Source organism: Chlorocebus sabaeus, chromosome 15 (genome assembly GCF_047675955.1).
Source record: "Chlorocebus sabaeus isolate Y175 chromosome 15, mChlSab1.0.hap1, whole genome shotgun sequence".
NCBI classification, from domain to species: Eukaryota; Metazoa; Chordata; class Mammalia; order Primates; family Cercopithecidae; genus Chlorocebus; species Chlorocebus sabaeus.
Genome location: NC_132918.1, coordinates 2796820 through 2823318, shown reverse-complemented (window position 1 = coordinate 2823318; position 26499 = coordinate 2796820). Strand labels below are relative to the sequence as shown.

The window sequence follows — 26499 nt, the reverse complement described above, 5'->3', positions numbered from 1 at the left end:
CTGGAAAACAACTACAGGGTTTTCACCGCAATCTATTTCCAGATTCTAGGATGTTGTCACTGTAAGATACACCCTGGGTTTAATAAGATCTTTCAAGGGGAAAAGGAAACAATATTAAGCATTCATCAACAGTAAAAGGCACTCCAACTGAAGAAATTCTAAAATGTGAAAAAATATTCATTCAGTTAAGGAAAAACAGCAATGGAGATTCTATCTCAGAAACTCAGTCGTTAGCATCTGCCATAGAGGAATGACCAGGGGGATTTTACATCAGGACTGAAGGCAGGATGCTAAAACTTGGGATCAAGATACAGGAAAGGAGAGAGGTGAGTTTTCCAGGTTTCCTAGGCAGGGTGGCATGTAGGGAAGATCCATAGTCTTTGATAATTGTGAGTTCAGTTCTCAGCTCTGCCATTTATGACCTGTGTGACTTGGAGCCTCAGTTCCCTCACTGATACATTGGGAATTGCTTCTTGCATACAACAAATATTTATTGTGAGCCTACATTTTTCTAGGCATTGATAATACAAAAGGAACAAGACAGAGAAGTTTCCTTCCTGTCCTCCTGAAGCTTACATTCTGAAAGAGGGAGTGGTGGGGAGCAAGCAGGTAGACAAACAAAATAAACGAGATTATTTCAGAGGCTGGGGAGTGCACTGGAGGAAACGAAACAAGGGGATGGGACAGCATCTGAGGGAGGCTGTCTCTCAGGGGAGGCAGTATTTGTGCTGAGACCTCAAAGAACTGGAGGAGAATCATTCTGGAGAAAGGAAATGATCAGTGCAAAGGCCCCAAAAGGAGATGACTGTGTATGAGAAGCCACAGAAGCATTTGTGTGACTACAGCAGAACTAGCATGTGGAGAGGGTGGGAGATGAAATCATTGAGGTAGGGAGAGCCAGGCCATTTTTCTCCTCTAGGCCATGGTGAGGAGGCAGACTGAGTTCTAAAATGTGTTGGGAAGCCATCTTAAGCTGTGGGCGACATGATTGAATTTCTGTTTAAAATTCATGCTAATGATGGTCATTCGTGCAAGAGATGCTGGGGTGGGATAATAATGCCTATACAATGAGGCTGTTTGAGGATTCGCTGAGAAAATGTCAAGGATCTGGCATATAGTGGAAACTTGCCTGGCTCAAAACAGGACAGCAGTGGCAGGGAGTTCACACACCAAGAGAAACTCTCAAAGAACAAAGGACAGGAGTTGGTGGATACAATCCAGTTTCCTTGCACAGCAGTAGGACAGTTCTGAGATGTGTTCTAGAATGCTCCCAGTGGACGTGAGCTCCAGTTGCCCACAGCGGCCCTCACAAGTGAATGCACCTTTTCTTGGCTTTCCTCTCTTCCTGGACTCACTTCCCCCATTCCCTCTCCACACTATTTGGGTTTGCCTCCCAAATAAACTATCCACCTATGTCCTTGTCTCAGGGTCTGCTTGGGAGAACACCGTGTCCCCAGATTTCTCCAGGTAGGCTCAGCTTCCTCCCACTCTGGCCAGCAGCATCTAGCACTACCTGGGTGAGCTGCTGTCCACTCCTCAGCACAGCTATCGGGCTGGACCCCAGTTACTCACACAGGTCCAGCCAGTCTTGCTCACACACTGGAACTTGTTCTAATCCCCCTTTTAAATAAAGAAAATCAGAATTATTTCTGCAAACCCTCTGAGTTAGCTGGCCCTGGATTACATGGCTAAAAGCTTCCACAAAGCCAGCAGTCCTGGGACTCAGAGAGCCCTGGACCCAGAACCGATCTGTACCGTGGTCCTCTGAGATCAGCCTCAGTCTGGGCAGCCAAGCATTAGGCAGGTCCATTCCAGCCAAGAGGGGCTAGATGGTCCCCAAGCTCAGTGGCCTCCTGCTCATTCTCACTGGCTATGAGAAAGTCACAGGCTGGTTTCCCCAGGAAGCAGACACTGAGAGAGAGGTATGTGCACAGGAAGTTTACTGGGGACTGTTCTGTGTCAGCACCTGCTGAGGAAGAAGGTATGAATGGCGTGGGACTGAGTAGAAGAAGTAGCTAACTGTGGTCTAGTTGAAGCAAAGGCCATGCCTGATCCCGCATGGAGCTACAGGGTGGCCCTATGGAGCTGTCCTGAGTTGAAGCAAGGGGACTGGACCTTTTTAACCCAGTTCGACCAGTTATTGGATGTGAGCTTCCCTGGAGAAAGATATGACTGAGTGAGGAGACTCAATTCAGCCCAGGGAAGCACCAGGATAGTGGGTGCTTCAGGGATCGATAAGGCAACCAGAGTCTCCACATCAGTGTCATGAGTTTTCAGGGGAAGAGAGAATCAGAAACTCCCCTGCCACCTAAAGCAGGTAAGAAATACAAAGCAATTGCCTTATGATTGCCCAACTCAGGAGGAGCTGGAGCCAAGCCCTAGAAAGAACACATCACTTGACAGTCACCCCTGGAGCTTCTTCACTGGCAGTGTCCCCCTTGGAAGGACCAACCATGACTCCTAAGCCACCTCCACATTCACCATCAACTCCCAACCAATCCATAGGTGACTGGGTTGCATGTGACGCCCCTGGCCCCGCAGTACTGGCCACTGGTTTCAAACACAGACTTCCAGGTCTCATGAAGTGGGAGGACTGGGGCTGGAGTTAAAGGAGCCTCTAGAAAAAGTACCTCTGTTGCGGAAAGGAGTCTTTTTAGTATTGCTCATCCACAGGCATTTGGGATCTGGCCTTGCAGGATCAGACACAGAGCAGAGGCTGGGAACTGAAGGGATGGTGCCGCTCTGCACTGTGGTGCTTAGCTGGCAGCTGGCATTTTTTGTAAACCAAGTGATGATAGGGAAGTCAGGTTACTTCTCTGCGTCTCAGTCTCCCCATCTGTAAAGTAGGGCTGAGAATCATAGCCAGCGGTGCCATTGCTCTGGGTGGAAATGAGATACGCACTGGAATTCACTCCAGGAGCTCTATATTAAGTGCTACACAATTGTCAACGTGTTTAACACAGCTTTGTGGTAATAACAACATAGCTTCTGTGTTATTTCTCAATTATGTTCAAATATTATCATTTGGGTAATAAAAAGCAAAACCATGCGGTAAACCATGACAGAAAAGAACCTTTCATCACTGTTTATGGGAGGATAAATTCAAAATCAAGTTGGCAATATCTGATCAAGTTGGAGATTTTCTCTCTAAGAAAAGAAACTCTCCTACACACGCAAGAGGGATGCATATAGGATGGATGGTAAATACAGCATGTTTGTAAGAATAAATAATTACTGAGAAACAGCCTAAATGTCCATTGGAAGAGAAACTAAGGAAGGTAAGTGGACAGATCCAAGCAACACTGAGGAAGTAAATCAATGAGGATGGACTGATTCGGGAGTCAGAGAGTGCGGTATCAAGCGTGATGCCTGTTTTGAACTTGCTGAACACCACCATTCCCTGAGCTAGGGAGAAATAGAGGAGGACCAGGCTTGGGGATTCCGCTGTAGAGGAACTTCTGGTGGCTGTGCACAGCTATGTTCTGTAGGCAGTTGGAAAGGTGGGCCTGGAAGTTAGAGAAGCCTTGGATGGAAACATAACTGGGGGCAGGGAAGGAAAGGCCCGTCTGCAAATACATAGTGAGTGTAAATGAAGCTGCCAAGTGAAACAGAGTGAAAATAGAGTCTAGGACTGAACTTTGAGGACCTGCAACTATATTTTTACAACTTTATTGAGGTATAATTGACACACGATAAACTGCACATAGCAAAAGTGTACAATTTGGTAAGTTTTGACATATATACTCCCATAAATCCATTATTACATTCAAGAAAATGAACACGTCCCTCATCCCCAAATTTACCAAGTGTTCCCTTGCAATCCCTCCTCCCTGCTCTCCCCATTTCCATCTCCAGGAAACCTCTGATCACTTTCTGTCACTGTAGATTCACTTGTATTTTCTGGAATAGTACGTAAATGAGATAATCAAAATATAGTCTTTTTTTTCTTCTTTCATTCAACCTAATTCTTTGGCGGTCCATCCATATTGTTCGTATATGAACAGTTCATCCCTTTTTTGTGGCTGTTATTCATTGTGTGGCCATACAATCTGTTTATCCATGCACCAAATCGTGCACACTCAAGCTGTTTCCACTTTGGGGCTACTACAAATAAAGCATGTATAAATATTGTGAAGTCTTCATAGGACGTATGCTTGAATTTCTCCTGCGTAAATATCTAGAAGTGCAATTTCATATGGTATGCAATTTCACATGTTTAACTTTTAAAGGAACTACCAAACCGTTCTCCAAAGGAGAAGTCCCATTTTATACTCCCAGCAGCAAGGTGCGGGAATTCCAATCACTCCGCATCCTCGCTAGGAGTTGGTATGGTCAGTCTTTTCATTTTAGCCTTTTAATTTTAGCTATTCTAATGGGTGTATAGTGATATTTCATAGTGATTTTAATTAGCATTTCCCTAGCCACTAAGGATGGAACTACAGCTTTTAGCAACTGAAAGAAGACTGAATCTATACAGGAGATCCAAAGGTATAGGAGAAAAAAAAAGAAACAGAAAAATGTGACATCATGATAGTCAACAGGAGAAGTTACTCAAAGAGAGAGTGGTCAATAGGGTCAAGTGATGCTAATTTGAGGACTGGAAATTCTCTTTTGGATTTAGTGAAATGAAGGTTACTGGTGTCTTTATCAAATGATGTTCTAGTAGCAACTGAATCCAGCTTCCAGCCTCTTCACGTTTTCAGAATGAGTCCTATTACACTGCCTGCTGGGCAGCACCCTCTCCTAAGGGGTCTGAGTCCCAGCTCCACAGGACCCCCTCCTCCAAGCTTCTGAGGTTAAAGCACCAGCTGGTACTTCTTTGATGTGGTTCCAAGTTTCTAGGGAGTGTCAAGGGTTTAGTTTCCTGAGAAGCCAACTCTGAAATCCAGATTAGCATCCAAAAGGCTTATTAGGAGTGGTCTCAGTATCATTACTTCTGGAAGGGAAAAGAAAGAAGCAGGATTGGGCAAGGGAGAAGCTGGGCTATGATGCAGTCTCAACCAACAGTTCGGCCAACCCCCATGAGCAGGTCAGTAGTTGGATGGCCCTTCAGTATTGTCCCTATTTGGGACAAAGGAGCTGAGCCGCCATACCCTACATGGACTAGTCATTTGATATGGCCTGCTTCAGGAGGGAGCTGAAAGGTGTCTCTTCCAGTGGAGGGTAATTCCTGTACAGGGTTGAAAGCTGAGGGCCATCATCCAGCAGCACCCCAAGCAGCTTATTCCCTTCAGTCTTGGAGGACCTGAGTGGCATACCACAGTGTCCACTACAAGGAATTTCTCCTTCAATCTCTTAGGTTCTAATAACCCCAACTTCTTCCCTTGGTTCTCCACCTAAGAATGGGAGCCACTTCCTGCAGTTACTATCTCTAAATTATACCAGAGCCTCCTTTGTGCTTTTTCCATTTTCCGAAACCTGATTAAGCAATTCCTTATGCTGAATTCTCTAGTACTGTCCCTGTTTTCCTAACTAATACACCCCTCGACCCAGATGGCTCCGAAACTGTTAGGGAAGGTAGAAGTGAGAAAGCCACACTCTTGACTGGATTTGTGGCCTACTGACCAGGTCATTCATAATCTAGGAAGGTAAATTTGGGAAATATTAGGATATGTTTTGCTGTCAGCCCACACATACTCCCAGAGTCATCTGCAAAGACCAATATTTCAGCACAGAAATCTGGAATGTGTCCTGGGTGTATGCCCTGCAGGTAGGAATGTGCTTGAACTCTGAGCTCCTTCAAGTCCCTGTGTAATCCATTTACTGCATTCCTGACATATTAATGTACTAAATGGCTCCCTCGTGATCTGAAAATGTTAACACAGTCACAGCCTGAGTGCCTGACTTCACATAGAAATGACTCAGGCTCAGGGATAATTGGGCTGAAAAGCAGTATAATGGTATTGCAGGAGCAAGAATGATTCAATAGTTTGATTTTTTCTTTCCATGTCTCAGACTGCACCAAAACTGATTTTGGGTAAGACTGAAATGCTAGAGACCAAGAGTAGTACATCCTAAACAAACAGGTCTTGTCTATTTAGGTCCTTCACATCTATATGTAGTCATATCAGCCTCCGGAGATCATTCATTCCCTGGCCGTCGTCGCCAGCACAAAGAAGTAATCGGAATACAGGCCCACTTCTGTTATTCAGAGCACATTTTATTAACACGGAAAGACCACAATGCACCTTATTAATCTCACAGGGGGAGTTTAGACCCTGGTAAGCACCACTCCTGTAGTACAGAATAAACTTGGTTACAAAGAGGAAGCAAAACACATCATTATTACCAAAATTCCTCACTGATGACAATGCTTATCCCCCAAAAATGTATTAAAGGCTTTAAATATACAAATCTAAAAATATGTTGACATTTAACATTTACTTAATTTTTTTAATATGCTTTAAAATACACTGAGTGTCTCTCCCTCTGATTCGCCAATTATGTGAAGAAGCCTCTTCATTGTTTTTCTCTCAAACTTCCATCCTTTTCTCTGTCCTTGAGCAGAACTGGGGGCTGAACAGATTCCCGAGGCGGTGACTACGATACCTGCTCCGCAACCCTCTTGTGCTGGCTCCGGAAGTGACCCTCGCTGCTGGGGGACACCTGCTTCTGTCGTTTCACTGTATTGGTCTTGCCAGCCGTTTCAATCCAGGGGTGCTGAAGAACCTGATGAGCTGTGTAGCGCTTTTTGGGGTCTACCACCAGCAACCGGCTCACCAGATCTTTGGCAGCTGTTGGAATGAGAGGAGGGAAAAATGTGATGAATGCAAGTGGTTCTGAATTTTTCTTCCCCACACGTGAAATAAGAACACAAACATTCACGTCAGCACCATGGCTGGCTGAAAGGCTCCTTCATATTCTAGAGCAGCACAGTCCAGTAGAAGGCAGGAACATTCTCTATCTGCACTATCCACCTGTGATTATTGAGCATTTGAAATCTGGCTTGTGAAACTGAGGAAGTGAATATGTATGTGATTTACTTTGAGTTAATTTACATTTGCATTTAAATAGCCATGTGTGGCAGCGGAGAGGGGGCTTCCATGTTGGATAGCACAGCTCGAGAGGACGTTCATTCATTTCTCTAGAATCACGGGGCCAGGCCCACTCTTAACATCCCTGGCACTCAGGGTAAAGGAACAAATGGAGATCACATGCTATACATCTACATACTTTCAGATTTCAAATCAAAACTAACACATTGTTAAATAAAATATCTTCAATCTTCCCAAGTCAATACATATGCCTTAACATTGACAAAACAGAAAACCGTGTAAAGAAATCTAAAAAGTAAATAGTGCAAATTCAAAATTAATTTTACTGTCTGCCCAAGACCATGACTGGATTGATTTTAGAGAAATGAGGGGCCAACTGGTGGGCCCAGCAGCAGGCAGAAAGCAGAAGAGATTTCCCCCTGGCTTGCCGGCTCTCCCAGCCTGGCTCATTGAGCCTGCTCTTTCAATCACTCAAGAATGCACAAGAAGAAAACATCCACTTTTGTTGTTGTTGTTCTTTGCCTTCATTGAAGGCTGTCTTTTACTCAAGACCAGCTGCTCACCCACCAATCACCGCTCCCGTACACCGATGTCCAGCCACCTCCTGAGCACAGAAGGCCCATATTCCTCCTACACCACCCAATTCAAGCTGGGAAAATTCTGCCCACAAAAAGCCCCAGCCCCACCGCTGCCAGAACCACTCTCTCAGGGTCCTCAAATGACTCACTCAGAGGCTGGAAGGCCAGATTGAAGTTGAGAATCCTCAGACTCTTGTGTACAAGTGTAGACAACCAGACACCCCAGCCAACATGTCCAAGCTCTGTCTACCCGCTCCAGACAGCCACTCCTTGGCCACTTTATGGCATAGTGGGAAGAGGCTGGAAAGAGGTCTCACAAACCTTGGATGTGGGCTTGGGCCATTTGGACAGGTAATTAATGGGTCTTAAGGAAGTGACCTAGAAGAGGGGACCTGGGCTCTGGGGGCACATCCCCTAAGCCCCATACTCTCCTCACTCTGTAGACAAGGATGTGACTAGCGCAGGCCCCAGGACGAGGGCCACCCATGCCCAAATCTAAGGAGTGCTGCACAGAACTTTCTAAAATGATTTTTAGTCCCTCAATTCCCAGTTGCCACTGCCTTGTCAGCTCAAGATCCTCATCTACTGTGACAAGCCACCCTCTCCCTACCTTATTTAGAGGGGGAAAAAATGAAGATTTTCCCTTTCCTCATCTTCCAATCCCAGTGAGGAAATAGAGGCTAGGGATGGAGGCAGTTCAATAACTAAAATTAAACAGCATGTTTAGGGAAAATGGAAAAACAAAATGCTATCATTCTTATTCTACTTTATTTTTATTTTTATTTTGAACCAGGATCTCTGTCACCCAGGCTGGAGTGTGGTGGCACCATCATAGCTCACTGCAGCCTCAAACTCCTGGGCTTAAGCGATCCTCCTGCCTCAGCCTCCAAAGCAGCTGGGACCATGCCTGGTTAATTTGCTTTATTTTTTGTAGAGAAGAAGTCTTGCAAGTTGCCCAGCCTGGTCTCGAACTCCGGGCCTCAAGCAATCCTCCCACCTGGGCCTCCCAAAGTGCTGGGATTATAGGTATGAGCCACCACACCCAGCCTCCTATTCTACTTTTTAAGCTAAAGACTCAAAATCCCCAATTATCTAGTTCTCAGTTTTACAAGGACAGTAAGTAGTACAGACAAATCCGTAGAGACAAGGGGAAGGATTTCATTTGGAATCAAATAGAACAGAGGGCCAAAAGCAGGGAGGACCATGCATGCTCCAGGTCACTAAAAAATAACTGAGATCTTCACTGCAGAGCCCCTGTGCTCCAAGTGTGCTGCTACAGGACCCTTGGTTATGCACATGTAAAAGAAGCATTTTCAGTCTGTTCCATTCACAAACACTTCTGTATACAAGATGGCCTTTCTCTTTCCAAAGGCGAGTTATAATGTTTCTGATATTTTTCAGTTCTAAGGTTCTTGAATTACCTTAAGGAAAACTACCTGGTGACTGTAACTGGTGGTTAGGCTTTTTCACTAAATCTCAAAGCACTAAATTTTTTCACGAAAATCTCCGAGTTTTCAGAGTGCTACACAAACCTACATGAAGCTACTGAGGAAGTAAAGGATGAGACATGACATGGTGACAGTCCAACTCTGCGCCAGGCACAGTGGTGGGTCCTCTACACATCTGACCTGAAAAATCCATCCCCTCCCCTGCTGTGTGAGGAAGCCCCAAATCTCACCATCAGAGATATTGTCCCAGTAAGGGGGGAGGAACTCAAAGTGGCCCAGCTGGATGATGTTAAAGAGCTCGTCCTGGTCCCTCTCAGGGCTGCGGAATGGTGGAAAGCCACACAGCAGGATATAGAGGATCACGCCGGCAGCCCACATGTCCACCTCCAGTCCATAACCTGTGCAGACAGAGGCAGAGACACAAACAAACCTGAGACCAGGCAGGGTCAAAGGTGTCGAAATAAAGGATGGAGTATTGTGGTTCTAAATAGATCTAAGTTACAGAGGATCCCAGCTCTCAGCAACCAAGAGCCACTTCCAAACACAGCTCCCTTCTAACTCCTATACATAAGGATTCTACACCATCGTTACTCAAAGTGTGGTCCATGGACCACTGCCACTTTGCAATGCCTTATTACTGGTCTGTAATAAAATGAGCACAGAAGCATTTGAAAGCAAGTGTTTGGAAACTCTGATAGCAATTTAACAAGACTGTGACATTCAGTTGCATGATTGAACGGCACATCTCGTTGAACAGCACATACATCATTCAGGCGTTGTCATACACACGTGGTGAGTCACATGTAGCATGAGATGTGTTCTAGTCACATGCAGCAGGACTGTGAGTCCACACTGTACTGGAAATTTTAAAACTTCACCCTTCACCAGAGATAGTTAGAGATCTCTGCTTCCTATATATCCATTGCCTTCTCTCTCACTTAAAAAATATAATTTGCTGGCTTTTTAAATGATTTTTAAAAGACTGATGTTTACTAGCTGTATCCCCCACATGTGCACACACTAGTACACAACACACACACACACACATATGCACACACCCATATGGAGACATGTATTCTTTTCTAAATAACATTTTTATTTACTTTTCTACAAAAAATTAGGATCACATTGCACTTACACTCTATTTTATTTACTTAATATTATATAATGGCATTTCCAACATAAGAATTTCCTATGAAAAATATAAAAAATATTTTTTACAAACATGATTTCTAACAACCATTAGTATCCCTTTTACATAATAAATGGCTATGTTGTAATTTAAGTTTTTACTAATTTTTTTACAACTGTAAGGAATTTTCTGATGAGCATTTATTAAACATTTGTGCACATGTCTGATCATATTCCTAAAATAACCTTCCAGCAGTGAAATAGACAAAGCAATATAAAGATTATTAATACATATTACACATTGTCCTCCCAAAACTTATCACAGCAATATATACATTTTCAAACACTTTCTAACTTTCTACAGTTAGAAAAATAAAACACTTGACTGTTGTAATTTAGAAGTTATATATTCATGATTAAGCCCCAGAGTAAGTTTGACAAAACACAAATCAGCAGGAAAACACTAAGAGAATAAGTCACTAACGACCCCTTGTGACCTTTTCTCAGTTCTCAACCGTTCACTGTTGAGAGGGACTGATTTTCCTGGGTCTCATCAATCTCTAGAAATGTCCCTTGGCCTCTGTGACAATGCACTTTCCAGATCCTCTCTGGGCTACCCACCCTTTTCTCTACTGACCCCTCCTTCCTTCTCTCATCTCTGAGCTCTTGGCCTCCTCAAGAATACGTCCTTGGCTCTCATTCTTGGCATTACCAAGGAGCCCATTATCAACCACCTCTCTGTTGAGGAGTCTCAAAGCCACATGTTCAGCTCACAGCTTCACCTCCTTGCCAAGTGGACAACTCCATTATCCATCCTGATATCTCTACAAAGTCAGTGTGTTCAAAACTAAACTCACCCTATCCCCCTATCTCCCAAAAGAGCTATCCTTTCCAACACCCTGTTTTAGTTGGTGCTACCACCAATATGTGATTTTCCCAAGAATTCATGTTGCCTATTTGCTTTCTTTTCTTCTCTTAACCAGTTCATCGATGCCACACCAAGTCTAAACACCTCTACCCAGCCTTCCCATTTGTGGAGAATTTAAGCTCAACCTACCCAACTGATAAAGTTTGGATATTTGTTCCCTCCAAATCTCATATTGAAATGTGATTCCCAGTGTTGGAGGTGGGGCCTGTAGGAAGTGATTAGATCATGGGGGTGGATCCTTCATGAATGGTTTAGTACCATCCCCTTGGTGACAAGTGAGTTCTCACTCAGGTGCTTCACTTAGGATCTGGTTGTTTAGAAGTCTGGGACCTCCTCCCTCTCTCTCTCTCTTGCTCCCAGTTCCACCATGTAACATGCCGGTTCCCTGTCACCTTCCACCATGAGTGTAAGCATCCTAAAGCCCTTACCAAAAGCAGAGCAGATGGCTGGCACCATGCTTGTACAGCCTGCAAAATCCTGAACCAACTAAACCTCTTTTCTTTATAAATTATCCAGCCTTCGTTATTTCTATAGCAACACAAAAACCTGACGAATACACCAACCAATTGTGTTTCTCTCTGGTCCACTGAGGCTAGTCTTCTCCATGTCTCTAACACCTGACCTCATGCATGTCATCTCCTCATCTTTTGGTGTTTTTTTGTTTTGTTTTGTTTTTGTTTTCTGACACGGAGTTTCACTCTTGTTGCCCAGGCTGGAGTGCAATGGCGCAATCTTGGCTCACTGCAACCTCCGCCTCCCGGGTTCAAGCCATTCTCCTACCTCAGCCTCCTGAGTAGCTGGGATTACAAGCATGTGCCACCACGCCCAGCTAATTTTTTTGTAGTTTTAGTAGAGATGGGGTTTCACTGTGTTGGCCAAGATGGTTTCGAATTCCTGACCTCAGGTGATCCACCCCACCTTGGCCTCCCAAAGTACTGGGATTACAGGTGTGAGCCACTGTGCCTGGCCATCTCCTCTTCTTAATTGCCCTGATGGTTCTGCTGTTGGGAAACTATCCGTCCATCCCTTCTCCCTGTCACCAGCCCTGCAATCCGATGAAAGTCTTCCCATCTTACAACCGTGGGTAAATTGATTTCTCCTGAAGTGCCACAGTAGTCAAATAGTCATTCATATAGTTAGAGCCATATCAAAACTATTATTTCCTTTTTAAATGTTTTAGAAAGTATGTCACTAAAACAACTCATTGGATCCTTGCATAATATAGAAGTAAGTAATAAATATTCATAGAATTCATGGAGGAAAATGGGATCCCTTTTTCCTTTAAATGGAAGGTTGGTGAAGAAATGTTTAAACCAAGTACCGTAAGGACTGCTTCAGTTCTCTCCTGTTAGAGACAGCCTTGGGTCAGTAGCCCAAATGGCCTTGCTTGCTTGAGTTCCCCATCCAATTCTCCATCATCTTTCATCTCACTGTCCTGCCTAAACACACTAAACACACACATACACACACACACACACACACACACACACACACTGATCCATTCACTGTAACAAGGGCAGCCCTGATGAGGAGAAAGCTCTCAGGCTTTGATCAAGCCTACTTCAAATATTTTCAATGAAGTCCAAATCCAAGCCTAAGCATCAATTCTCTGAGATTTATTCCATATTGAAAACTAGTAAATATTACAAATGAAACATTTGTTAGTAAGGGAACTAGAGTCCCACAGATCGATGTGTAACGCTTACCTTTCTCCGAAAGAATTTCAGGAGCTACGTAAGTCGGGGTCCCACACACAGTAAATATAGGTCTCACCACATGCTTTGCAAGTCCAAAATCAGCCAATTTCAAGGTAGTAGATTTGTCCTCATTTCGTTGAACCTATAAGAAACCAATCCCCAAACCACCACCAAAATTGTGATTAGAACAAAGAAGGGATACTAATGAAACAACAGGCATGCAAGGTCAAGATAAGCAAACGATAAACTTATGTGGGATTACAGCTTAGCCCAACACTGACAAAGCTAACTTGACCTCAATGACAAGGGCTCACATTTTCAACTAAAGAACCAATGAGTTAGATTTACTATGCCATCCAATATGGTAGCACCATATTGTCACAAGTGGCTACTTAAATTTATTAATTAAAATTAAATTAAAAATTTAACTTCTCAGCTGCATTAGGCACATTTCAAGTACTCAAAAGCCACTTGTGGCTTGTGGCTACTGTATTAGGAAACACAGATAGACACACTTCCACTGTTGCAGAAAGGGCTATTAGGCAGCATTGAGTTAGAACAAGGATCAAGGATACTTTGAGCACAGTCTAGCTTTCATGAGCATTAGAAAATGCCTCTGGGCAATGCAAAGGCTGGGCAGACGTGAAAAAGAAAGGAAAAAGACTGGGAATGAAAATGAAGAAGTATGGGGCAGGGATAGGGGGAGGTGGGGATGGTTAATTGGTACAAAAAGAATAGTTAGAAAGAATGAATAAGACCTATTATTTGATAGCAAAACAGGGTGACTATAGTCAATGATAATTTAATTGTACATTTAAAAATAACTAAAAGGGTATAATTGAATTGTTCGTATTAGGTTGGTGCAAAAGTAATCACACAAGGATAAATGCTTGAGGGGATGAATACCCCATTCTCCATGATGTAATGATTATGCATTGCATGCCTGTATCAAAACATCTCATGTGCCCCAAAAATATATGCACCTAGTATGTACCTTGATATGGTTTGGCTATGTCCCCACCCAAATCTCATCTTGAATTGTAACTCCCACAATTCCCACATGTTGTTGGGGGAACCCGGTGGGAAGTAATTGAATCACGGGTGTGGGTCTTTCCTATGCTGTTCTCATGAGAGTGAATCGGTCTCCCAAGATCTGACAGTTTTAAAAATGGGAGTTTGCCTGCACAAGCTCTCTCTTTGCCTGATGCCATCCATGTAAGACGTGACTTGCTCCCCCTTGCCTTCCACCATGATTGTAGGAAGGACTCCCCCACCATGTGGAACCATAAGTCCTTAAACCTCTTTTTCTTCCTGGTCTCGGGTACATCTTTATCAGCATCATGAAAACAGACTAATACAGTAAACTGGCACCAGTAGAGTGGGGCACTGCTGAAAAGATACCCAAAAATGTGAAAGTGACTTTGGAACTGGGTAACAGGCAGAGATTGGAACAGTTTGGAGGGCTCAGAAGATAGAAAAATGTGGGAAAGTTTGTAACTTCCTAGAGACTTGTTGAATGGCTTTGCCCAAAATGCTGATAGTGATATGGACAGTAAAGTCCAGACTGAGGTAGTCTCAGATGGAAACCAGGAACTTGTTGGGAACTGGAGCAAAGGTGACTCTTTTTTTTTTTTTTTTTTTGAGACGGAGTCTCGCTCTGTCACCCAGGCTGGAGTGCAGTGGCCGGATCTCAGCTCACTGCAAGCTCCGCCTCCCGGGTTTACGCCATTCTCCTGCCTCAGCCTCCCGAGCAGCTGGGACTACAGGCGCCCGCCACCACGCCCGGCTAGTTTTTTTGTATTTTTTAGTAGAGACGAGGTTTCACCGGGTTAGCCAGGATGGTCTCGATCTCCTGACCTCGTGATCCGCCCGCCTCGGCCTCCCAAGGTGACTCTTGTTACATTTTAGCAAAGAGACTGGTGGCATTTTGCCCCTGCTCTAGAAATTTATGGAACTTTGAACTTGAGAGAGATGATTTAGGATATCTGGTGGAAATTTCTAAGCAGTAAAGCATTCAAGAGGTGACTTGGTTGATGTTAAAGTCATTCAGTTTTTTTTTTTTTTTTTTTTGAGACGGAGTCTCACTTTGTCGCCCAGGCTGGAGTGCAGTGGCGCAATCTCGGCTCACTGCAAGCTCCGCCTCCCGGGTTCACGCCATTCTCCTGCCTCAGCCTCCTGAGTAGCTGGGACTACAGGCGCCCGCCACCGCGCCCGGCTAATTTTTTCTATTTTTTGTAGAGACGGGGTTTCACCATGGTCTCGATCTCCTGACCTTGTGATCCGCCCACCTCGGCCTCCCAAAGTGCTGGGATCATTCAGTTTTATAAGGGAAACAGAGCATAAAAGTTTGGAAAATTTGCAGCCTGACAATGCAATAGAAAAGAAAATCCCATTTTCTGAGGATAAATTAAAGCCGACTGCACAAATTTGCCTAAGTAATAAGGACCCGAATGTTAATCCCCAAGACAATGGGGAAAGTGTCTCCAGGGCATGTCAAAGGTCTTCATGGCACCCCATCCTATCACAGGCCCAGAGACCTACAAGTAAAAAGTGGTTTCGTGGGCTGGCCCCAGGATCCCCATGCTGTGTGCAGCCTAGGGACTTGGTGCCCTGCATCCCAGCCACTCCAGCCATGGCTGAAAGGGGTGAACATAAAGCTCAGGTTGTGGCTTCAGAGGATGCAAGTCTTGGTCACTTCCATGTGTTGGTGAGCCTGCCAGTGCACAGAAGTCAAGAATTGGGGTTTGGGAACCTCTGCCTGGATTTCAGAGGATGTATGGAAACGCCTGGATGTCCAGGCAAAAGTTTGCTGCAGGGGTGGGGCTCTCATGGAGACCCTCTGCTAGGGCAGTGCAGTAGGGAAATGTGGGGTCAGATCCCCCAAACAGAGTCCTTACTGGGGCACTGCCTAATGGAATCTTGAGAAGAGGGCCACTGTCTCCAGATCTCAGAATGGTAGACCAATGACAGCTTGTACCATGCGCCTGGAAAAGCCACAGACTCTCAATGCCAGCCTGTGAAGGAAGCCGGAAGAGAGGCTGTACTCTGCAAAACCACAGGAGCGGAGCCACCCAAGACCATGGGAATCCACCTCTTGCATTAATTAGCATGACCTGGATGTGAGACCCAGAGTCAAAAGAGATCATTTTGGAGCTTTATGATGTGACTGCCTTGCTAGATTTCAGACTTGCATGGGGCCTATAGCGCCTTTGTTTTGGCAAATTTCTCCCAGTTGAAATGGCTGTATTTACTCAATACCTGTACCCCAATTGTATCTAGGGAGTAACTAAGTTGCTTTTGATTCTACAGGCTCATAGGTGGAAGGGACTTTACTTGTCTTGGATGAGACTTTGGACCATGCACTCTTAAGTTAATGCTGAAATGAGTTAAGACTTTGGGGAACAGTTGAGACATGATTGGTTTTGAAATGTGAGGACATGAGATTTGGGAGGGGCCAGAGTGGAATATGGTTTGACTGTGTCCTCACCCAAATCTTATCTTGAATTATAACTCCCACGATTCCCACATGTTGTGGGAGGAACCCAGTAGGAGGTAATTGAATCATGGGAGCAGGTCTTTCCTGTACTGTTCTCATGATAGTGAATCAGTCTCACGAGATCTGACAGTTTTAAAAATGGGAGTTTCCCTGCACAAGCTTTCTATTTGCCTGCTGCCATCCATGTAAGATGTGATTTGCTCCTCCTTGCCTTCCACCATGATTGTGGGAAGGCCTCCCCAGCCATGTGGAACCATAAGTCCATTAAACCTCTTTTTCTTCCCAGTCTCAAGTATCTGTTTATTAGCAGCATAAAAATGGACTAATACATATCCACAAAAATTAAAAATTACAAAAAATGAAGAAGTAGACCAATAAGCAGGAGAGAGATGTTAAATACAGGCCCTCATTAGGAGAGGTGGGGGATTAAGAATCAAACAGGCCAGGAGTCTTTGAGCAATTCCAACTCCAAGACTTGCAGCTGAATGGCCTTGGACAAATTTCTTTACTCATCTGAGTCTCTGTTTTCTCATTTGTTTAAAAAAAAAAAATGGGGGTGGGGTAGGTGCAGTGGCTCACACTTGTAATTCCAGCTCTTTGGGAGGCCAAGGTGGAAGGATCACTTGAGGCCAGGAGTTCAAGACCAGCTTGGGCAACACGAGAAGACCCCATCTCTACAAATAGTAAAAATATTAGCCAGGCATGGTGATGAATGCATGTGGTCCCAGCTACGTGGGAGGCTGATAGGAGGATCACTTGAGCCTGGGAAGTTGAGGCTGCAGTGTGCCATGATTATACCACTGCACTCCAGCCTGAGCAACAGAGCAAGACCCTGTCTCAAAATAAAAGAGGGGAGAATGGGAGTGACAGTTTCCAGCAAATAGGCTTATGTCATGAGTTTCATTCAACGCCTGCAAACTTCCTAGCAAAGTATTAGCTCTAGAGTGACCAAAAGGCCCAGTTTGACTTCCACCAGGTTTTAGAAAAGGGTAGAATTGGTCAATTTTTAAAATAGAGAAAAGGCACACTCACCTTCATTCTGAATGAATACAGAATCTGAAATGCTCCCTCCTTTTTCCCCTTCAAAACTTATCCTGCCTGTTTCATTCCTTCAAGCAAGTCCAGGCGACTGACTTTCTCATCTCTGGTAAGCCAATTCCCATTGCCAAGTTAGTATGTCCTGTCCTCCTTCCCCAACAAGTGATTTGATATAAGATTATGACTGTTAGGAAAAGCTGGACCTTAACCTAAAAGAAACTAATCTCAAGAGGTAAGTGTGGCAAGTATTTAGGTCACTATGCTGGAAAATAAAACTAAATTTCACACGAAAAAACTAAACATGAGGGCGCAAACCCAGCATATCTTGCGGCCAGTAAAAGATGCATCAGTGCCCCTGCCTGAAAGAAGTTTTCCAGTTTGAGGGAAGGTTAAATAATCAGACACAATTCAATACTCCAGCATCCTTCCAGACTATCTGGTACCTGCACACGTGTGGTCCAAGGGGAATTGCCCTGTTTCTCACGGTAGAAGCTGATTGCTCAGACGAAGGTGAACTAAGCAGTCAGTTAGACCACTGTGTGAAAACTTACTAGAATTTGGGCAATCTTATCCAAGCAAGAGACTCATTAGTGCCACCACAGCTATAGGAGAAACTATCAACCTGTCTGCAGGCATACGCCCTCACATCTCTCCTGGAACTGGGGCAAAGGCTCCCAAGGCTCCTACCAGTGCCTGGACAGGTGGGCAGTAGGGGAACTCTGCCTCTCCCTGGGACCCATCACAGCCATGGGCAACACCTAGAATGGCAGGGTGGAGCCGCCTTTCCCCTGTCTCTCCAGACCAGAATAAATTCTCCACACTTGCTTTGGTTTCTGTCAGTGAGTTTACATCTCCATAAGCAGCATGTGTCTTAATTACTGAGCCCAAGTCACCACCAGACAATCTAATCAATGTCTCCATAATTATCCTCACCAAATGGAAAGTCATAAATTTAGAACTAAAATGAAATTCTGCTTGGTATGCATATAGAAACTGACATAGCCCAAAAGGAGACAACAGGGTAATTACCAGAATAATTTAAGAAAACCTTGTTTGGAAGGGAAGGAAAACAAAATAATGTGATACCTAGAATGACCAGATGGATCATATGCATTAATCATAGTTGCTGGGTGACTGCTGGAAAAATATGTCTCTCACAAATATTTATAAATTAGCAGCATTAAAAGCATTTGGCTGACTGGCCAGGCATGGTGGCTCATGTAATCCCAGTACTTTGGGAGGCTTAAGCAGGTGGATCACTTGAGGTCAGGAGTTTGAGACCAGCCTGGCCAACATAGTGAAACCCCATCTCTACTAAAAATACAAAAAAAAAAATTAGCTGGGCATGGTGGTGGGCACCTGTAATCCCAGCTACTATGGAGGCTGACTCAGAAGAATCACTTGAACCCCGGAGATGGAGGTTGCAGTGAGCTGAGGTCGAGCCACTGCACTCCAACCTGGGTGAAAGGATGAAGCTCCATCTTAAAAATAAACAAATTAGTTTTAAAAATAAATAAATTAAAAAAGCTTTCAGCTGACTTAGTACACCAAAGTAACAAGTGTGTTCCCATTGTGAAATAAGTGAAACATTACCTTGCTCATGGAAGCCCCCAATTCCAAAACCTGGCTCCACTGAGCTTGTAGCAGATTAAACGTTTTGAAAACTCACATTTTACTTTGAAAAGTTATTATGTTAACTACCCAGAGACTGAATGATATATTTTCAAAATGCCAAATCTGTTTTTAGAGTATGATATGGACCTATGTGAGATATATTATGCCTCTTCTAGTTTCTTCACGCTATAGCTTTTCTCTTTCAATCTCAGGATCATCCCCTGAGTATCAACAATTGCATAAGCAGAACTGGGGGGGCGGCTAAGATCAGTGGCGCCACTTGTCCCTTCCAGAAAGTGGCCCCAGATGGCCCGATGTTTTTAGTTCTTCTGTCTCCAGCTTCTACTGTCAAGAGTTATTTAATAATCTTCAGTGTTGTCATTTATTTCCTCTACCTAAGCAGCTTAATTACTTTTAAGGTCGCACACTGTCTGCAAGTTTTTTGGCTTATTTTTGCAACAAGCACCTCACATATTTGGCTTCAGAACAGTTCCTATCTTAAACCTTGAAATTAAATGAGTGATGTTGTCCTAGAATAATTCTTCTTCCCAGAATCTGTGGGACATCTGATACCATCAAACCCAAACCTCCACCCAAGCAAAAAACGTGTCTCAAACATCCTCCCACCAGACTATCGTTCATGTCTGAATGAAATCTCAAAATGGAAAAGACTCCACAACTCCATGCTGTAGTTCATCCCATTTATGGCACACTTAGCTTGTGAGGAGATTCACCCCTATGTTGATTCAGAATTCCTTTCCCACTCCTGTTTTCTAAATCTGCGCTCTCCAGTGATGCTGAATAAGAACACATCCCTCCAAAGATGGGAAGCAAGTACCGTGATTCCCAGCTCGCCTCTGGCTTCTCCAAGCTAGCCTCTGTGATGATTAATTTTAGATGACAACTTGACTGGATTAAGGAATACCTAGTACTGGTAAAGCATCATTGATTGGGGGTCGGGGTCGGGGCAGTGTCTGTTAGGTGTTTCCAGAGGAGATTGGCATGTGAGTCCAGGTGGACCAAGTGCAGAAGATCTGCCCTCAATATGGATGAGAGCAGCATCCAGCTGGCTGGGGCTTGGATAGAACAAAAGTAGGGAAAAGGCAATTGGTGTCTCTGTCTCTCTCTCTCTCTCCCCCGCCCCCTCCTCCCCCTCCTCCTGGGACATCAGAACTGTAGGCTTTCTAGCCTTTGGGCTCCAAGACTTATACCAGTAACCCCTGGGTTCTCAGGCCTTCAGACTTGGACTGAGCCATGCTACTGGTATCCCAGGGTCTCCGGCTTGTGGACAGCCAGTCACGGGACTTCTCAGTCTCCAAAATCATGTGAGCCAAGTCCCCTAATAAATCCCCTCTCATACATCCCTATAAACACATATCTTATTGATTCCATCTCTCTAGAGAACTCTGGCTAATACAACAACCAAGGATACTCTAGTGAATCCTTACAGGACCTGGTGTCCTGGTCACCCTCTCTCACTCATCCCTTTTCCCAGTGCAGCCCCTTGACCCTGGACCAGCACCATCAGCATCTCCTGTGAGCTTGTTACAGCTCTTAGCTACCCCAGAGCCCCTGAACCAGAATCTGCATTTCCTCACGACCTCAGAGAGATCTGTGTACACGGTAAAGTTCTGGATGGCCCCCATGTCATTAATGCCTTTCTTAACCAAGAAAGTCCAGCACCAAATGCCACACAGCAGGTGTGATTTGATCAGAGCAGAGGACCTCAGGACTTTCGGTTGACCAGGCACTCAAGTGGTCATCAAGACAGCCAAAGACCCCATCAAATGACGCACTTCAATGTCCCTGCCTGAGAATACCTTTCAGGGCTTTCCTGGGTTGTGTGGTGGGGGCGCACAAATGCCCCCTTTGAACACATCTCACTTTGCCCTCACCCTACATCTCCCTGTATCTATTTTGCAGCCTACCTAAACTTGCTGCTCTAGGCCATGTTCCTGCTGGGGGCTCATTTTCGGTTGTTCTCTGACTGAAAGTGTGTAAGAGATTACTTTACATGGCACTGTAATGACTGTTATCTGTCTGCATCTCTCACCCTTTTCCAGCCACATCAAAGTGTCATGCTTGGAATCCAAGTGATCTACATTATTTACATAGGCATTCAGATAACATCTGGATAATCTCAAAGCTTCAAGAAGAATCTTTATTTTTCTCAACAATTTGCTCTCTCCTTCAATGGTACCTCAATTTAAATGTGATCTTGCAATTCTCATCTCTGAACAGCAGATGGAAGCAGAGTCCAGCCCAAACAACAAGTGGCTCCCTTAAGGATTAAGACATGGATAAAGTTTATTTATCTTTGCCACCTTCTTACTTGATCCATCATGGTTTCTCGTACTTTTTCCCTCCAAGGTCCATTTGCAACTGGCTGTGAAGAATGAAATGATCTTAGAAACCAATTCACATTAAAATGCCAATACCTAAAATCTGTTTATATTTCAACGACAGCAAAATATACCATAACACAGGCTGGGTGCAGTGACTCAGTCCTGTAATTCCAGCACTTTGGAAGGCCAAGTCAGGTGGATAACTTGAGTCCAGGAGTTTGAAGTGAGCCTAGGCAACATGGCCAAACCTCATCTCTACAAAAAATACCAAAATATTAGCCAGGTGTGGTGGCTCATACCTGTGGTCCCAGCTACTTGGGAGGCTAAGGTGGGAGGAGTCTGGAAGGCGGAGGTTGCAGTGAGTTGAGATCACACCGCTGCACTCCAGCCTGGGTGACAGAGTGAGACTGTCTCAAAATATATGTACATACACCATAAATAACACTTTTATGTGTGTGCATATATATATACACACACACACAAATAACACCCTTGTGTATATATCTACACAAAAAAAATACAATCCTTATTTTCTCTACATCCCTCTTTAGCTACCGTTCCATATCTATGATCCCCTTCGTGCATGTGCACACACACACACACCCTTGAAAGAAGTGTCTACACACACTGTCTACATATATATGTGTGTGTGTGTATATATATATACACACACATATATATATATATACACACACACAAACACATAAACATACCATAATACAAAAGTATGACTGAAAAAAAAAATCAGTGAGGACAAAGTCTTCCCTGGGACTTGTCACATGGCATGCTCACAAAATGCTTTTGGTGTCTGTTTATTGCATCCACTTATTTCTACTTAATTAAAATCCCATGTTCATTCAACAAATATTTACACACCTACCATCTGCTAGGCAGTGTTTGCAATATTAAGAATAAAGTAGTGAATGAAACAGATAAAGTTATTTTTCTTATGAAGCCTCCTTTCTATTAATGAACAATATTCAAATAAATATGTAATGTCAGGCAGTGATAAGCGTTTTGAAAAAGTAAAAGTGGGATAAGGGCTGCGTTGTCTAGTACAGTATCCACTAAGAACACATGGCTATTGATTTTTACATGAAACTTAAAATGCAGTTCCTTAGACAGGAGGAACTGCCCATGTGGCTACAGGCCACCACATTGAGCTGTGGAGATACAGGAAATCTGTATCTCCATCATCACAGAAAATTCTACTGGCAATGCTGGCACAGACAGTGGCAGGGTTTTTTTTTTTTTTAATAAAGTGGTTAAGGAAGGACTCACTGAGGAAGTAATATCTGAACGAAGGCAGGGGTGAGCCATATTAAGATGTGAGGAGCAAGTTTTCAGGTAGAAGAAACAGTAAATGCGAAGGCTGATAGACACGTATGATTTGATGTAGCAAGCAGAGGCAGGAGCGGGGCGAGTGAGGAGCTGGGTGGCTGGAGAGTGGCTTTGAGAGGAAGATGGAGTCCACATCATATAAGACCTTCCAGGCCATGGAAATGACCTTGGCTTGTATTCTGAATGTGAATGTGAAGGGAAGCTAATGGCAGCTCTGAGCATAGAAGTCACTGTGATGCACTGTCTTTTTAACCCAGTGTCTGGTCAGAGGTGGCCAGCCCAGCTGATGAAGGACTTTGGACTGTAGGTGTTTCCTGAACTTGATAGCCTCATATTTCACAGCACACTTTACTTCACCACCTAGTCATCCAATCGGATGATCATCTCAAATTCAACATGCTGGAAACCCTCGACCTTGCTTCTCTCCCACAGTTCCCCAACCCAGAGAATGGCTCCATCATCACATAAAGATGCTGTCATATCTCTCAACTTCAAAAAAACACAACCCTTATTTTCTCTGCATCCCTCTTTAGCAACTGTCCCATATCTATGATCTCCTTCATGAGTGCACACACACACACACACATGCACACACCCTTGAAAGAGGCGTCTCTACACACTGTCTACAGTATTCCACCTTCCATTCTATCCTAACTCAGTCAGACTCTCATCCTCATAACTACACAGAAACCACCCTCCTCCATTAGAAAAATGGGGCTGCGACTGATCCAGCTTCAGGTCAGAAACATCTGTCACCCTTGAGTCTTCTCTTTCCTCATCCACCGCATTCAATCCACTCACACGTCTTGTCTTTACCCTTAGGATGACCACTTCTCCCCGTCTGTACTGCAGTCCCCAAGACCAAGCCACCATCATCTCTTGCTGGGACCATGGCAGCGGACTCCTCACTCCTTCTTTTCTCCCTCCCCTCACATAACCCCTAACATGTGGGACTTCCACAAGAAGATGAACCAGAACCTGAGGGTTTCCGTTGCAATTAGACAACTAGACCTTAGATCTCAGAAACTTGAAGAGATTTACTGAGTTGTTTCCTCAGCTTAAGACCATTTTTCAAATGCCCTTAAAGAGGTTTAAGAAACTTAATCTTAGATCCTCAAATGACTCACAAGAATATACTCTTTTAGAGAGGTGATAACATACATGAACACAGGGATTAAGTGGACTAAAGGAAGGTGCTGTTATTTTCCTTTACCAAATGACCAGATCTTCAGGCCTCCTTGATGAAATGAGGTCACAGTTTTAGAAGATATCCACCAAGTTGATAAATAAGAATCATACTTTAAAATTGTCTTTGTTGTTGATAACTTACTGCAGACAGTAACTTATTAGACACCTATCCTTTCAGGTGGATGTTTCAAAAGGAACTTACAGAGGAAAGAAAACCTCAATCCTCAAGATGACCCAGTACCTAGAATTTTGAAGACTATGAGAAATTTCCTGTAACCTCTGCCTATGTGGCCAAACCCTGGAAATACATAAGTTCACTGAGTGTACAGATACTATTACTGTCCTGGAAATTGCTGAAATGGATACTGAGAGTCTGTCTTACCAATGTAAACCTACAGTCATAACTGCAATGATTTCTGACAAGAATATACCCCACAGTTCTCTAGAGTTCAATCTCTTATGTAACAGCATTCTCAATGACTTGATCAAAATGGGCCAATGACCTAAAGACTTGTGTCACTGTACTTTTTCTTTGGTAATTTCATGTTATTACTGAAATTAATATTTCTTTATTTTATTAAGTAGAGCTTAAGTATACTTCACAGTTGTTGCTAGTTTTTTTAAAATGTGATTGGGGTATAAATGCATTCATGAATACTTGGACTATTAATGAGAAGCTAAGGGAAAGGAGATTGAAACTGAAGCTGGTAGAAGAGAAATCTTGCTGATCAAGGAGAATTATGCATTGCAGAACCAGTGACTACCACAGCAATAATCAGTGAGTCCTTCTTGTATATCAGAGTAGAAGGGAAAAAGAACTTACAGAATTCAGACCAAGAAAATGACTGAACAGGTTCATTGTAAAGGGAGAATGAGCGGGAAGTGTGGTTGGTTACTTTTTATCCTTCTAGATTTTCCCTGCCACCTTTAGGGACACCAGTCACTGCCCTGTCCTAGTCATACTCACCAATAAATATATAGACAAGCCTGTTTCTTCCTAGAACCAGCAGGAGACCAGAAAGAGGGTACAACCTTTGTCCTTGACCAAGCTGAGACCTGTTCCCACTATCCCCACCACCATCTCTCCTGGATTTCGGGGATCTCTGCTCCCAGCACTCCAGGGCTATACCAGCTAGTCTGGGGGCAGTAGCAGAATTAGAGACATGAGCACCCTATATGCTAGTGGAGGTGTAGCAGCATGCCCACCCTACTCATTCCCTTCCACTCTATTTCCAGGCAGGAACACATCCTTCTCTTCCCCTTATTCTGGAAGAAATTTTCTCAAATGACCGTGCTCAATGCTCATGTCTAACACCTCCTCAGTCTCTTTCCCCATCCCGCTCACCCAGCTTTCTTTGCTGAATACAATCTCTCAGCCATCAGCTATAAATAACTTGGCCTGTGCCCTTCCACCGTGTGTGTGAGCTGGTCTAATCATCATCACTATTCCAGCTCCTGTTTGCTTCCCCACTTCCTTCCACAGAGCCCAGCCAACACCACCCAGCATATTCCAACTCCTCCTAGGAGCACACACTGGCAGAAGCAGCAATTAACACTGGTATTTCTGCAAGCTGGAAATTCTTATAATTAAAACTTCTTTTGTAAGATCTCAGGAGTCTCAATAACCCTAAGGGAAGAAGAGCACCATCATCTTATCAGGAAATGTGATCAGTAGAAATAGATAAACTCAGTAACGTAGGCCTAAAGTTTTACTCTAGGGCCCAATTATCAGATATAAATATTTCTGTTGATTAAAACATGATAAGCTTGCTATATTCATGAGGTGCTTTTAGCACATATAGATAGTCTCTAAAAGCAGCAACACTTGCAATCAGCCGTGTAATCAAAAGTTAGTTCTGACGTAATCACTTCCCAAAGCTTAACAAAGACAGGTCTTAGCAGACACAGCAGCCATTCACTAAAGGCAGAAACAATTAGTTTGACAATATAAAGCTCAACGCAAGGGCAAAACACTAAATTAAAGGCAATTGAAGAACACCAACTTATGGACAGTAGTCACCAATGTGATATTTATTAATATTTTAAATCTTAGAAGGCCAAACAAATTTGCAATGTAATTATATCAGCAGCTTTAGAGATGACACCTTGCTAAACCCAGATGAGTCAACTGTCAATCCAACATTATCTCTATCTCTTTCTGAAAAACCAAAAAGCGCTGACATCAGATAGCATTTAGACTTCTGACATAACAATATGTTAAACTTTACTCACCCAGAAAAAGGATAAACATGTTTTATAAATGTGCCAGACCTGTCCATTTTGATAAATGCAAGCTGACAAATTATCCACAGGAAAACAAATATATTAACCTATTCCACATAAGATGGCTCAAATATGTAGCTTTCTACAGTTTCTGAAGAAGCCATAACACCACAAAAAAGATTTTTTATTTGAAATATATGTATATAGGCTTTCTTCAAAATCAGAAAAAAGAAAGGGTCTACATATCAATTGGGATCAATTCCGATAAACAAAAACTCATGCATTTAGAATGAAAAAAAATTACACCACTTTGTAGTCTGCCTTCTCTCTCTCTCTCTCTCTCTCTCTCTCTCTCTCTCTCACATACATATACAATTCCATTGCCTGCCCCCGAGCACTAAAACATGCACGTACTGGCATTTAAACCATGAAGAACCACCCAGAGGCAAGTAGCTTGTCCATGTTAAACATATTCCT

General features: G+C 43.6%; 1 protein-coding gene across 1 annotated transcript in view; it reads right to left on the bottom strand.

Moving 5' to 3' along the window:
- Positions 1 to 3653: 3653 nt before the first annotated feature.
- The window catches only part of DCLK3 (doublecortin like kinase 3), a 52057-nt gene continuing 29211 nt past the window's right edge, over positions 3654 to 26499 (bottom strand). The window contains exons 3-5 of the mRNA XM_007971816.3: positions 12787 to 12919; positions 9252 to 9419; positions 3654 to 6734 (exon numbers count right to left, since the gene is read on the bottom strand). Coding sequence (XP_007970007.3) covers positions 6541 to 6734; positions 9252 to 9419; positions 12787 to 12919 — 495 coding nt within the window. The 3' untranslated portion in view covers positions 3654 to 6540. The remainder of the gene's footprint in view (positions 6735 to 9251; positions 9420 to 12786; positions 12920 to 26499) is intronic.